Source organism: Aythya marila, assembly GCF_965140915.1.
Source record: "Aythya marila genome assembly, chromosome: 2".
Lineage (NCBI taxonomy): Eukaryota > Metazoa > Chordata > Aves > Anseriformes > Anatidae > Aythya > Aythya marila.
This window is the reverse complement of record NC_139043.1, coordinates 87014385-87026220: the sequence shown is the minus strand read 5'-3', so window position 1 is coordinate 87026220 and position 11836 is coordinate 87014385. Positions and strand designations below refer to the sequence as shown.

At 45.5% G+C, this 11836-nt stretch overlaps 1 protein-coding gene across 1 annotated transcript in view; it reads left to right on the top strand.

Annotated features, from left to right (window-relative positions):
- The window catches only part of LOC309875708 (fidgetin-like protein 1), a 78035-nt gene extending 67039 nt beyond the window's left edge, over positions 1–10996 (top strand). Inside the window, exons 14-16 of the mRNA XM_082755381.1 lie at positions 2796–3007; positions 6162–6388; positions 8485–10996. Of these exons, the coding sequence (XP_082611507.1) occupies positions 2796–3007; positions 6162–6388; positions 8485–10598 (2553 nt within the window). The 3' untranslated portion in view covers positions 10599–10996. The remainder of the gene's footprint in view (positions 1–2795; positions 3008–6161; positions 6389–8484) is intronic.
- Positions 10997–11836: the final 840 nt, after the last annotated feature.

Here is an 11836-nt window from a genome sequence, read left to right as displayed (position 1 = left end):
CGGTTTTGCAGATCCAGAGATAGCTGTTACTCAGTGCTCTATGTTTAGTTTAAAGAAACAGAGTTTAGCAACACAGAATTGTCACTTTTGATCAGACCAGTGGTTCACCCACATCTGGTCGCCTGTCCCTGATGCTCCAGAGAAAGAAATCAGGTTCACAGGGAAAGACGTTTACACAAGAAGAGATAAATACTGGATATCTAGCTCATAAACCTTTGGGCAAGTTGTAGAATAAAGGCGTTATTCTTCCGAAAACCAGTCTTGAAACAGCAGTGTTTTCATCACTATTTCCATCAGTGTTTTTATTGCCTTCCCTGTCCAAAAACAAACAAACAAACAAACAAAACCACAATAAAATAAAATAACACACACACACACACAAAAAAAACAAAACAAACAAACAAAAAAACACCCCAAACTAACAAGCTTTTAAATGAAGAGTTTTTTCCAGTTATTTTTGCAACTTTATTTCCTATTAAAATAATTCTTCAAAATCTTCTGGTGGTTTCTGTACTTGGTATTAAAACGCACTGTAGAAGCAGGGTACCTGTAACTTTTATGTAACTTACTGGGACAACCCTGTGTTACAGTAGGACTGAAGGACAGGGGACTTAATCCTATAATGCTTTGAGCTGTAAAAATAGCAATATTTTTCCTTCTGTTGTTCTTGAGGAATCTTCTTTTTATTTTTTAGCTGTAACTTTTAATGTTTTTCCTTTCATGCTGTTGAGCAGATGGACTAATAGTCTATGACTTTCATATTATAACTATTTCATCAAATGCCAGAGAAGGAATCCAAGTATCACGCCAAAGGGTTAATTTCTGGCCTCCCTGTCATGTCTGCAGATGAATACAAGTCAAGCTAGTCATTTCTCCAAGGGGGTGAGAATACGGGCTTATTAAAACTGACAGACTCCATCAGAGCTGGCTGCTGGCTTCTCAAAGCTCTGGGAGAGGATTTGTCACTGCTAACTTCAATTTGATGTGACACCTGAGTGTCAGAGCAGCCCCTAGGTGCAGCTGAGAGAGGAGAATAGAAGAAAGGCACACAAATCTTTCTCTTTCCTCCCCTTACCCCTGCCAAGGGCATTAACATATTATAACTGCTTGTGGTGCCCTAAAGGTACTGCTGTGCATTTCATATTAACATTGAGGATCAACGTTTTACTGATGGATTACCTTCAGTAAGGCAGCAGTACATCATTCTCACCGGTGATGCTGACTTGGGTTCATCTCTAACTGTAATGGGATCCAAAAGCATGGGAAGAAATCATTTTGTCTGTAGTGCCAAGGGGAAACTGTCTCCCTTGTGCTTTGTTTTCTTTAGGAAAAGGCTAAGAAGGCACACCACAACTGGGTAGATTTGCGATAATGTCTTCTAATAAAGACATTTTCAAGAAGACCGATGGCCACTGCTGTACCAGAAGCGCCGCTGAGCATGTATCCAGGTGGATTTGTCCACTTCTGGCTCTGGTGCTGCAGTGGTCAGTCAGGGAACAGCAGAAGTCCCAGCCTCTCTTGCAATGCCATGTCACCGGCAGTGCACATGGAAAGAGTAAAGGCCGTACAGTAGCTAGGATCCTTCCCCAAAGAGAAAAATCATAGCCCTCAGGATCAACGTGGCGTATTTTGTTATGTCAAGCAGGCCAGTGAATCTGAGGCCATCTATCAGGCTGCTGATATAAAAATTTAGACATAAGGGTTCCTGTAATTAGGGTAACAAAGACTGCCAAAGATAGGCTGTTAACACTTCATCCTGCATTGCTAAATCTGAGAAAAGTCCCAAGACCCTGCCGTGTTGTTTTCATTTTAAACAATTTACTGGTGTTCTTGAAAATCTAATGCCACCTTTTGTTTTATTCTTAAATGCTGATGGAGGTGAACTAGGAAAACCATTAATGCAACATTAGCTGAACCTGTAAAAGAATCAGTACTCTTCTGTGCAGTCCTGTTTCTTTTAGGGTTGATACTGAAACCATGCAGCTGCTCTAAAGGAAATATATTTAGTATTTGAGTACAAGGAGGACTAAGTACACTAGAAGAAGATAAAATGCAATACTGAATGGATGTAGTGTCCCTCTGACTTCTTCCAAGTTATTTAGCATGTGTAACTTACTCAGAAGAATGGCTGCTCCCAGTGGGAGGGTCGGTTTGCCACATTCCTAAAATCCCCAAGAAAACACTGCAGGATTCAGTGGAAGACACTTGCTATAGAACTCACAGCAAATACCTTTTTAGGGTTTCACTAATAGTATGAACCAGATTTTGGTTCCTTGATTCTTTTTATGCCAGGGATACATTACCTTAACTATTACTTAACTGAGGGTAAGATTTCCATCTTCATTTTCCAAAGCCTCTCTAACAGCAGCCATGCCTAAGTGAAGACTGGAAGATTTGTTTTACTAATGTTAGTACAGTTCATTGCAAAACTGCCTCCCACGTCTGTTTGATTAGATCTAAGAAAAGTGTAATGAAATGGTTGCAGTAATGAATGCTTTTATGTGAAGCTACATAGCTCATGACCTTAGGTCATGCAAAAGCAGTCAGCTATCACAAATGCCCCAGTGTGAACACTGCTTCTAAGCCACAGTTAATCCATAAATCTCTTTGTGGCTGAAAAACGATCTCTTGAGCCATGATCTTTTTTATAATCCTTTGATGGCAAAGCACTGAGAGATGAGAAAGCGGCCGCATGTTACTGGTGACGCCTTGGCTCGGCAGCTTGGTGGGACTTACATATTCCAGGCTTGTTTCTGAAACTCATTGCTGTATCCATTGAATTATGATGATTTCAGGGCTCAAATGAACTAAATAAGGCGCTTCTCAAAAGCATAAACGAGGCCAAGAAGATTCACCTGGTGCCGTGCTACCTGCGAGAGAAGTTTGTGCTACGTTTTGCTGTTTGTTCCCGCACGGTGGAATCCACCCACGTCAAGTTTGCCTGGCAGCACATCTCACAGCTGGCGACCGACCTCCTGCAAACGTGGGAGCACGACGACCACCAGCAGTAACGGTGGCGAAGCAGCTGTGGGGAGGAGGTAATTAGCCGGCTTTCTCTGTGTTGCCAAGCTTTATTTTAGGGGCAGGTGGGACAGTCGAATTATGAGGGAAAAAAATACAAAAACCTGTTGTTTCGTAGCCCAGCTGCAGGAGCAAAACCCTTGCCAGCACTCTGTGTTGTAACCTTGGTGATTCGTTCTCTGCACTGTAATCTTATGCACCGCATTCTTGTCTTGCCTCTTTCAAGGCTGGATGTGGCCGTGGGGGCTCAAGCTGTCATTTCTTACCATTTCTTATCTGTTTGTTATCAAGAGCATTTATTGAACCAGGCAACTCAAAGGGAAGTGTTATTACTCCCTCTGTCGTCCTCAATAAACCCCTAGCACACCCACTCCATTCTCTGTAGATGAAACTGTGAGGGGTTATAACCAAATAATTTAACATTTTTGTGACTTCAGAAAAAATCCAGGTTGTGAGAAGCTTGGTAACCTGGTTAAAACACTGTTTGCATTCTATCTAAACAGGCAAGTGCAAAGGTAATGATTTGGTATTTTCGGTATGCAATATTTTTGTAACTCAAGTTGGGACTTCAAGACTTCTTTCATTACATAGCCAAATCAGGGGAAGCTGTGCATTAAATTGAATGCCCTTATGGCAGGTTCTCTACTCTCTCCTTTGAGGTTTGCTTTTAAGACAGCGATTTCGTCAAACCTCAGCAAATATTTTATGCTGCTTATTGGTTTTCACTTGAATCATTCAGAATGAGGCCTCTTAAAAGCTCCTTCTTCGGTGTTTTGCCAAAATCCATGTGCTACCTGATATTCTGTATTTTTAACCAAGTTATTATAAGCAGTAACTACGTAAAATAAATAATCTGTAAGATAATGTCATGTGAAATGGGATGGTGATTTCTTTTTATGGTTGCCACTCTGCTTATTTCATTGTGTAATAATGAAATAAACAGCAAAAATTATTTGACAAAATATGCTCAGAAACATGATTGCAGAAAAGTTACTCAAATTAGTTAAAAAACAAGATAAAAATACAATAAAAATAGAAATTTTAAGAACTAACCCCCCAAATATGCTGTGGTTCCCCCATCAGTATTTTTTTCCCCTTGGAATAAACAATAATTAACCATTAGAAAAAGTCAGATAATGTATACTCAACAAACATCATTGATATATCCTCCAGTCAGTTGCAGGTAGGTACCGTGAAGAGGGGAAACAAAAGTCAGAAACAACATCTGACTTTAAGATTTTGAAAGCATATTTTCCAGACAGTTACGTCGGTGTAAATAAGAACAAAATAAATAAGTACTCCAAGAAAAACCTGTAGAATTAATTTCTACATTTGCACTTATTTTAATCTTTCCCTTTAACTTGTCATGCTAACTTCTAAAGCATCTTGAGAAACTTGCAAACTTGCTGAGTTTTCTTTCTCCGTCCCTTGCAAGCGTACTTCCCGTGTATGGGAAGTTGCATGTAGACCATGAAGCAGGTACTGGGAACAGCTGGTTTGGCATGCAGTCTGCTCCCTGCCACATTTTTTCTCTGCATGTTTTCATCCTGTAAGGATGAGCAGGAACAGCCCAAAGCTGCACCAGGGGAGGGTCAGACTGGGCACGAGGAAAAATGTCTTTACCATGAGGGTGGTCAAACACTGGCACAGGCTTCCTAGAGAGGTGGTTGATGCCCCATGCCTGTCAGTGTTCAAGAGGTGTTTGGACAATGCCCTCAATAGGATGATTTAACTTTTTGTTAGCCCTGAGGCATCCAAGCGCTTGGACTTGATTTTTGTAGGTTCCTTCCAGCTGAACCATTCTAAGACCCATTGAATGACATTTCCTCATGGCCAGCACAATGCAGAAATCTGAATTTCATAGCTCTATTTTTATCTGAAATCTGGGGATGATTTGAATGTGTAATCAATGAAGGCCTTGTTAGCATTCAGTCTCTCATACCCTCTTTTCCCCATGTGATGATTCCTTTGCAGAGTTCTAGTGCTAAGTCATCTGAAAAAAAAAATAAATATCTGGGCTATGTAATCAACTCAAGAACAAAACTGTTAAAAGGAATATTTTTGAAAGGAGGACCTTGCTGCTATTTCTGTTCTGTAGCTTTGAAATATATTTGTAAGTGAAATGACTTTTGGTGGCAAACAATGTATGAATAGTTAATATGTGAGCCTGGATTTATTGTGCCTTGTGTTCAAAAGCTTATAGAGCCTGTGCCGATTAATACTGTTTGCTGTTAAAAATAATTACAAAGTCTCAGAAATGCACTTTAGTAGAATGTCCACATCTCAAAGAACGCAGTGCAGCTACTAGATGAGGGAAAAAAAGTAACTTTTCAGTAGTCATATGGATTTATTTTTTTTAACTAGTGGAATGCTAGTACAATGCCTACTCTCTTAATAATGACAGATTATATTTTATTACTGATGGTGAAATACCGAAAAGATGTATTTATGAAAGGTATTGCTACTATGTTATACTCTGGACTGCACTGTAGTTCTGCAATTTCTAGTTTCCTCTCAGCGTTACATGTCATACTCTGTTCATGGCTGTTCGTCTCCGCTGTCAACCTGTAAGGACACCGTATGTGCTGAGGAGTACTCCTGTTGTGATGTCTTACAGCTGTAGTCCAAACCTTGGGATGTACACTTGAACTGCTCGGAGAGTGGAGCAAATGAGAAATAAAATTGGAGAAACTTGAAGACCATGGTGGAAGGGCAGGCAGCTTAAATGATTATTGATGGATAATATCTAAGAGTATGTAGAGTCCATATGACCTAACTGGAAAAATAATCTGATGTTTAGTGTTGTTTTGGGTTTTTTTATTACTATTACAATTTGTGAGCTGTACAGTTCCTTTAAAATCTCTATCCAAAGCATATTAAACTGACACAGAGATTTTATTAATGGCATTAATAAATGAAAAAAAAAAAAAGACTGGTGTCTGTCTTTGCTGTTAACCAAACCTCCCGCATTTTATTCGCGCCAGATATGCTGTAAAGGGTCCGTCCCCTCCCAGATCACTTCAGCATGTTGACTTTCACCATCAGTTGTGACTTTTGCTCGTTCACTGAACGCACTGCTTTGCCAACAGGACATTTCCCCTTCGCTAACGTGCTTTGGAACAATTTGTTGCCTCAGCCAGGGCCGTGCCGGGCTCCCCACGCTGGGTCCCTCCTCACGGCTGGGTCCCTCCCCCACAGCCGCGCCGCCCTCCCCAGCCCGCCCTTTCTTCGGAGCCTTCCCTCTCCCGCCCGGCTCTGCCTGACGACCGGCTGCGTCACCGGCATCCCGCTATCCCATTGGCGGGCGGCGGCGGGGAGGCGGGGCGGAGCGCGCGCGGGGCGCGCAGGGGGCGGCTGGCGGCGGCCGGTGGGTGCGCGGCGCGCGGCGGGAGCCCCTCCCCTCCCCAATCCCCTGCGGCGCGCGCGTGGGGGGCCGTTGGTGGCCGTTGGTGGCCGTTGGTGGCCGTTGCGCCCCCTCAGCCGTGAGGGGGCCCCGCGGGCCAGGCAGGGCGGGGGCTGGCTGGGGCCGGTGCTGGGGCAGAGCCCCCGACGCCGGAGGTGTATGGGAGCTGCCTTCTGGTTAGCTGGCAGGGGATAAAGGTGGCGGAAAATCTCACGTGTACGCGTTTCAGAAGAAAAAAAAAAAAAAAAAAAGTTAAAATTTGGAGCTAGCTGCCGTACTGTGCGCTTACTAGTTCCAAACGGGGCCTGTCAGAGGTGTGGGAGTGATTGCATCGTTGTGAAATGGCTGCTGATTTGGGGGGTGGGGGTGGGGCGTGATATGTTTTATATGTTTATACTCTGAATTATGTGAACTACGGAGGTACTTCACGTGAGCAAACACCAACTTTTGTGTTTCATAAGGTGCTTTTAAGTCACCACGGAAAAGCCACGTGCACGGTGAGAGCTTAGCATCTTGCCCAGCTCAGCTGTTGCAGGTGGGCGCTGGTGGGAACTCGCACCCCACGCGGTAGCTGCAAGAGAGACTTTTCATTGTACAGAAGCTGGCGGTAATTTTTTAAATTCCCATGTAAAGGCACGGAATTTGCAGGTAAAAGGTGTTTTGGCTTTCCTGCACTTGGGCCGAAACCCAACACAAAACAATTTATCTCCTTGTTTATTATGCGTGTAACCCCTCCTGCCATCACCAGGTCATGCTCTGTGTAGTGCTGCGCTCATGCAATCACTGGGCAAAGACTTTTTGAAAGTAAAAATGAGGCCGGCCCCTGTCCTTACCTTATTTAAGGTATCTCCACAGTCTTGCACTTTGTGTGTTCTTACATGACTGCACTCAGATGCACTCTGCTGCTGATTCAAGAGAAGATTGCAGATTGACGCGTACTCTGTTTCTGGGATGCGTGAAGAAGGCATGGTCATGAACTCCAACAGCTTTTATTTATTTTTTCCTTTTTTTCTTTTTATTTTTTTTTCCTGGCTGGGAAATCCCAGTACCTACCGAGGTTAAACAGTAGAAATTAGAATTTGATGTGTTTCAGTCCTGTCATGTATTGAGCGAGTTTCTTATGGACAGATCAGGAGATCGGAATTACTGTGTGTTAGGCAGTTTCTGTAAAGCCTCTTGGGGCGATAGTAGATGTCGCTAATTTTGCCGGTGCCTGTGTCTCTTCTGAAATTGTTAATTCCTGACATTACCAGAAATATTTCTGCAGACCGCAGAGAAGAGACAGCTTTGGAAATGTGTCAAAAACATGAGCATGTCCTCTCAGAGCTAGCAAGATGTGCCTTCCTAAGCAAAGGTCATCTTTCGTGTTTCTTAAACTAAAACCTAGCTGAAGGAACTTAAATTCTGCTTTCTAAAACTGAAAAACAGTCATCACTACAAACACACAAGGCCTTAGTTTCTCGAAAATAAGGGAGGTTTTAGTATGGTCTAAATGGAATACGTAGTTTTGAACGTGTTATGAATCTGTCAATATCTAATTTGAAAGTTTACTAAATGCAAGCCTATTCATTCTGTTCTTACCTCCCCTCGTTTTGCATATAGTTTTATTTAGTAACTTCATTGTTTCATTTTTTATTAGCATCACTGTAATAAATTTCATCTTTTTGACAATTACCTATAACCTGACCTCCTCTGCACTGTGCAGTATTCCGTCAAACAGGAGTGAAAGCATTGCTGATTTCATTTAACAAGGCCAATTTTTGTTTGGCCATCTGTTACCTTCCTTTGCAGTCTACTTACCTCCCCAGGAGACCTCTGAGTAGAAGCACTCTCTCTCTCTCTCTCGTGTCCCTTCTTCTTTTCTTTCTTTGAAGGAGAAAGAAGAAGAGTACCCCAGTCTTAGTGGCTTTTTTCCACAAAGCTGTTTGCCTTGTGAAAGTGCTGAAGTGTCCAGACTAAGTGACTTACAAGTACTGCACTATTTCCCTCAATTAAAATAACGCATGTGTTCATTTATGTGTCATTAGAGAAGAGAGAAGCAGCCTGTAAGTAGTTGTGAGATGCATTTTGTACCAATGGGTATTGTGTGTGTGTTTCAGTGTCAGCGATGGAAGCACCCACTCACAGCACCGTGCACCTGAGCGACTGGCAGAAAAGTTACTTTGCTCTTACCTCTGGCACCTGCACGCCCGCACAGAAGGCTGATGAATATCGTGCCAAAATTCTGCGTATTCAGTATGCATGGGCAAACTCCGAGATCTCTCAGGTCTGTGCTGCCAACCTCTTTAAAAAGTACGCAGAGAAATACTCTGCGATTATTGACTCTGACAACATAGAGACTGGCTTGAATAACTACGCTGAAAACATTTTGACTTTGGCAAAGTGTCAGCAAAATGACAGTGACAAGTGGCAATCTGCCTTGACAACAGATAATGTATTTGAATTAAAGTGTGTGCAGGAGAGGATGCAGGCTGGCAAAAATTTCCAAAGCGCTCAGATGGCACCGACAGATGCCTTTGTACCAGCCGGTAACGGGGTCAGTGCCTCTGCCACTCCAGGTCTTCCTAGACTCGGTGTCTTCAGCAGTGCAGCCGAGAGTGAACGCTGTGCTGGCTCATCAAAATGTGCGAGTCGGGGCCCGGATCTCCTTGAGCATCCCTTGTCTTCAAAGTATCTTCAAAGCAGTCTGCCTCCTGTGACCAAAACTTTGGATATACCTCCTGCCTCTTCTGCGTCCCTAAAGGAACAGGTTCAGACAGGTTTCCAGGTAACTCCACTGTTTGGAAATAAAGAAGTGACCAGCAGCAGTTCTCTGAAAATGTCAGGTGGCTGCCGTGACGGGCTGAATTTGTCTCTTTCCAGTCAGTCCGCTGTACATGCATGGTCTGGGAAAAGAAAAGCGTTTTATGGTTTGGCTGATAGAGGCAGCGCTGCACCTTCTAGCCTTGCTCCATGCCAGCCTGCTGTTAGTACAGAAGACAGTAGTTTTTCAGGGAATAGGAACGGAAATGAGGAGAGCGCTGCTCCTGGTTTTAGAACGGCAAAAGAGCAGCTGTGGGTGGATCAGCAAAAGAAACCTCAGAGCCTCCACCAGCGTACACCAGCCTCATCGTACGGAGGCGTAAAAAAGTCTTTGGGTGCTGGTAGGTCTCGGGGTCCGTTTGGCAAGTTCGTTCCTCCAGTCCCAAAACAAGACGGGAGTGAAAATGGAGTAGCACAGTGTAAACCTCACGCACAAGGGCCAACAGATCCGTCACTTCCTGTAGATGAGCGCCTGAAGAACATCGAACCCAAAATGGTGGAGCTCATAATGCACGAGATCATGGACCATGGGCCCCCCGTCAACTGGGATGACATTGCTGGAGTCGAGTTTGCCAAGGCTACCATAAAAGAAATAGTGGTGTGGCCGATGCTGCGGCCAGACATCTTCACGGGGTTGCGTGGTCCTCCGAAAGGAATTCTTCTCTTTGGCCCCCCCGGGACGGGGAAGACGCTCATAGGCAAGTGCATCGCGTGCCAGTCTGGGGCTACGTTTTTTAGCATCAGCGCCTCTTCTCTGACTTCCAAGTGGGTGGGTGAAGGGGAAAAGATGGTCCGCGCACTGTTTGCTGTGGCACGGTGTCAGCAGCCGGCAGTGATTTTCATCGATGAAATTGATTCTCTGTTGTCTCAGCGCGGGGATGGGGAGCACGAGTCTTCGAGAAGAATAAAAACCGAATTTCTGGTCCAGTTAGACGGGGCAACGACCTCCTCCGAAGATCGTATCCTGGTAGTTGGAGCAACGAATCGACCCCAGGAAATTGATGAAGCTGCCCGAAGGAGGCTGGTAAAGAGGCTGTACATTCCTCTTCCAGAAGCCTCAGCGAGGAAGCAGATTGTGACTCGCCTCATGTCAAAGGAGCACAGCTGCCTTAGCGAGGAGGAGATCGAGCTTATTGTTCAGAAATCACATGGGTTTTCGGGGGCAGACATGACACAGCTCTGCCGGGAAGCTTCTCTGGGCCCGATCCGCAGCCTTCAGTCCATGGATATCGCGACCATCCTGCCGGACCAAGTGCGGCCCATTGCCTTCGTTGACTTTGAGAGCGCCCTCAGGACCGTGCGGCCCAGCGTGTCCTCGAAGGATCTAGAGCTGTACGAAACCTGGAACCAGACCTTCGGCTGCGGTAGATAACTGCATCGTGACTGCCTTGCAGTGCGTTAGCACTGTCACGTGTTAACGCCATGACAATTCAGTGTCTGCACTGCTTCTTGTTTCTATCCGTCTCTAAAAAATCTTCTGAAGTTACACAGCCAGACGTCTAGGTGCTGGCCTGAGGTTTAGCTAACTGGGAAGATGGAGAAACTGTGAGGGAATTACAGATAGCTGCTGTGAAGGGTGGATGAATTTCACTGAAGTCCAAGGGGGAGATGGGCAAACTTTCCGTGTAATTGAAGGGAGCACTGGGGCTCTCCTGTGGGAGGAACCTCGCAGGAAGAACCTCCTGAGGGTGTGAAAAGGTGTCTGGTAAATGGTGTTCTTGTCTGACTGAGCCCTGCACACATCACTGCAGTCTAATCCCTGTTTTTTATTAAATCCTCTTTCTAATTGTATTCTGTTTGACCTTGTTTTCTGTTCTGTGCCTGTGTGTGTGTTACCAGGAGGTCTTAGCACCTGCAGCTGGAGAAGAGGCCGTGGGTCACCAGGGCTGTGGGATCTGAGGGAGGGCCAGCTGTGGGCTTGCTGTTGTATCTGGGAACCAGGTGCCGTAGGGATGCCTGTGTGCGTGCAAAATTCACTAACAAAATTCTCTATAAACGTGAGGCTGGACCAGTGGGTGGGTGGGAGGACACCAGCAGCTGGAGGGAGCCAGGGCCTGGCCCGGCTGCAGGTTTTGGTGTGGCTGTGATGTGAGCTTACCCCCCTGGCAGTGTTTGGAGGTCCCCTGGACGTGAGGGTGCTGTGAAGCCAGAGAGGGGGGGGCCTGGCTGTGCTGCGAGCCTCAGTCCTGTCCATCAGGAGGCGAGGGATGAGGTGGGGCTGTCTGTGTGCTGCCCCTACACATGCACTTGCTGTGTGCGTGGGCACTGCTAAAGGCACCGCTCCCTTGGTGCTCATGTTGGTGTGCGTGCCCGTAACCGCTCTTTGGGGTTTGGGGCTCAGCCTCATACAGAGCTGCACCTGCAAGTGAAATCAGCAGCAACTGCACCACTGAACTAAGGTGGGGGAGGCCTTGTTCTGAGAGGGCACCTGATCTGGTTGTTGTCTGAGGAGGAGAAATCCCACGTCCCAGTCACTCGGCTTCCACTGCCCCGCAGCAACGGTAAAATTCCTAAGTAGGTTCTGCTCTGTGGCCTTACCTAAGGGTTTGAGGAAATGCACCGCTGCTTTGTTCACGTAACCCATCCTTGCCCGCTGGCTGGACAGAGCCG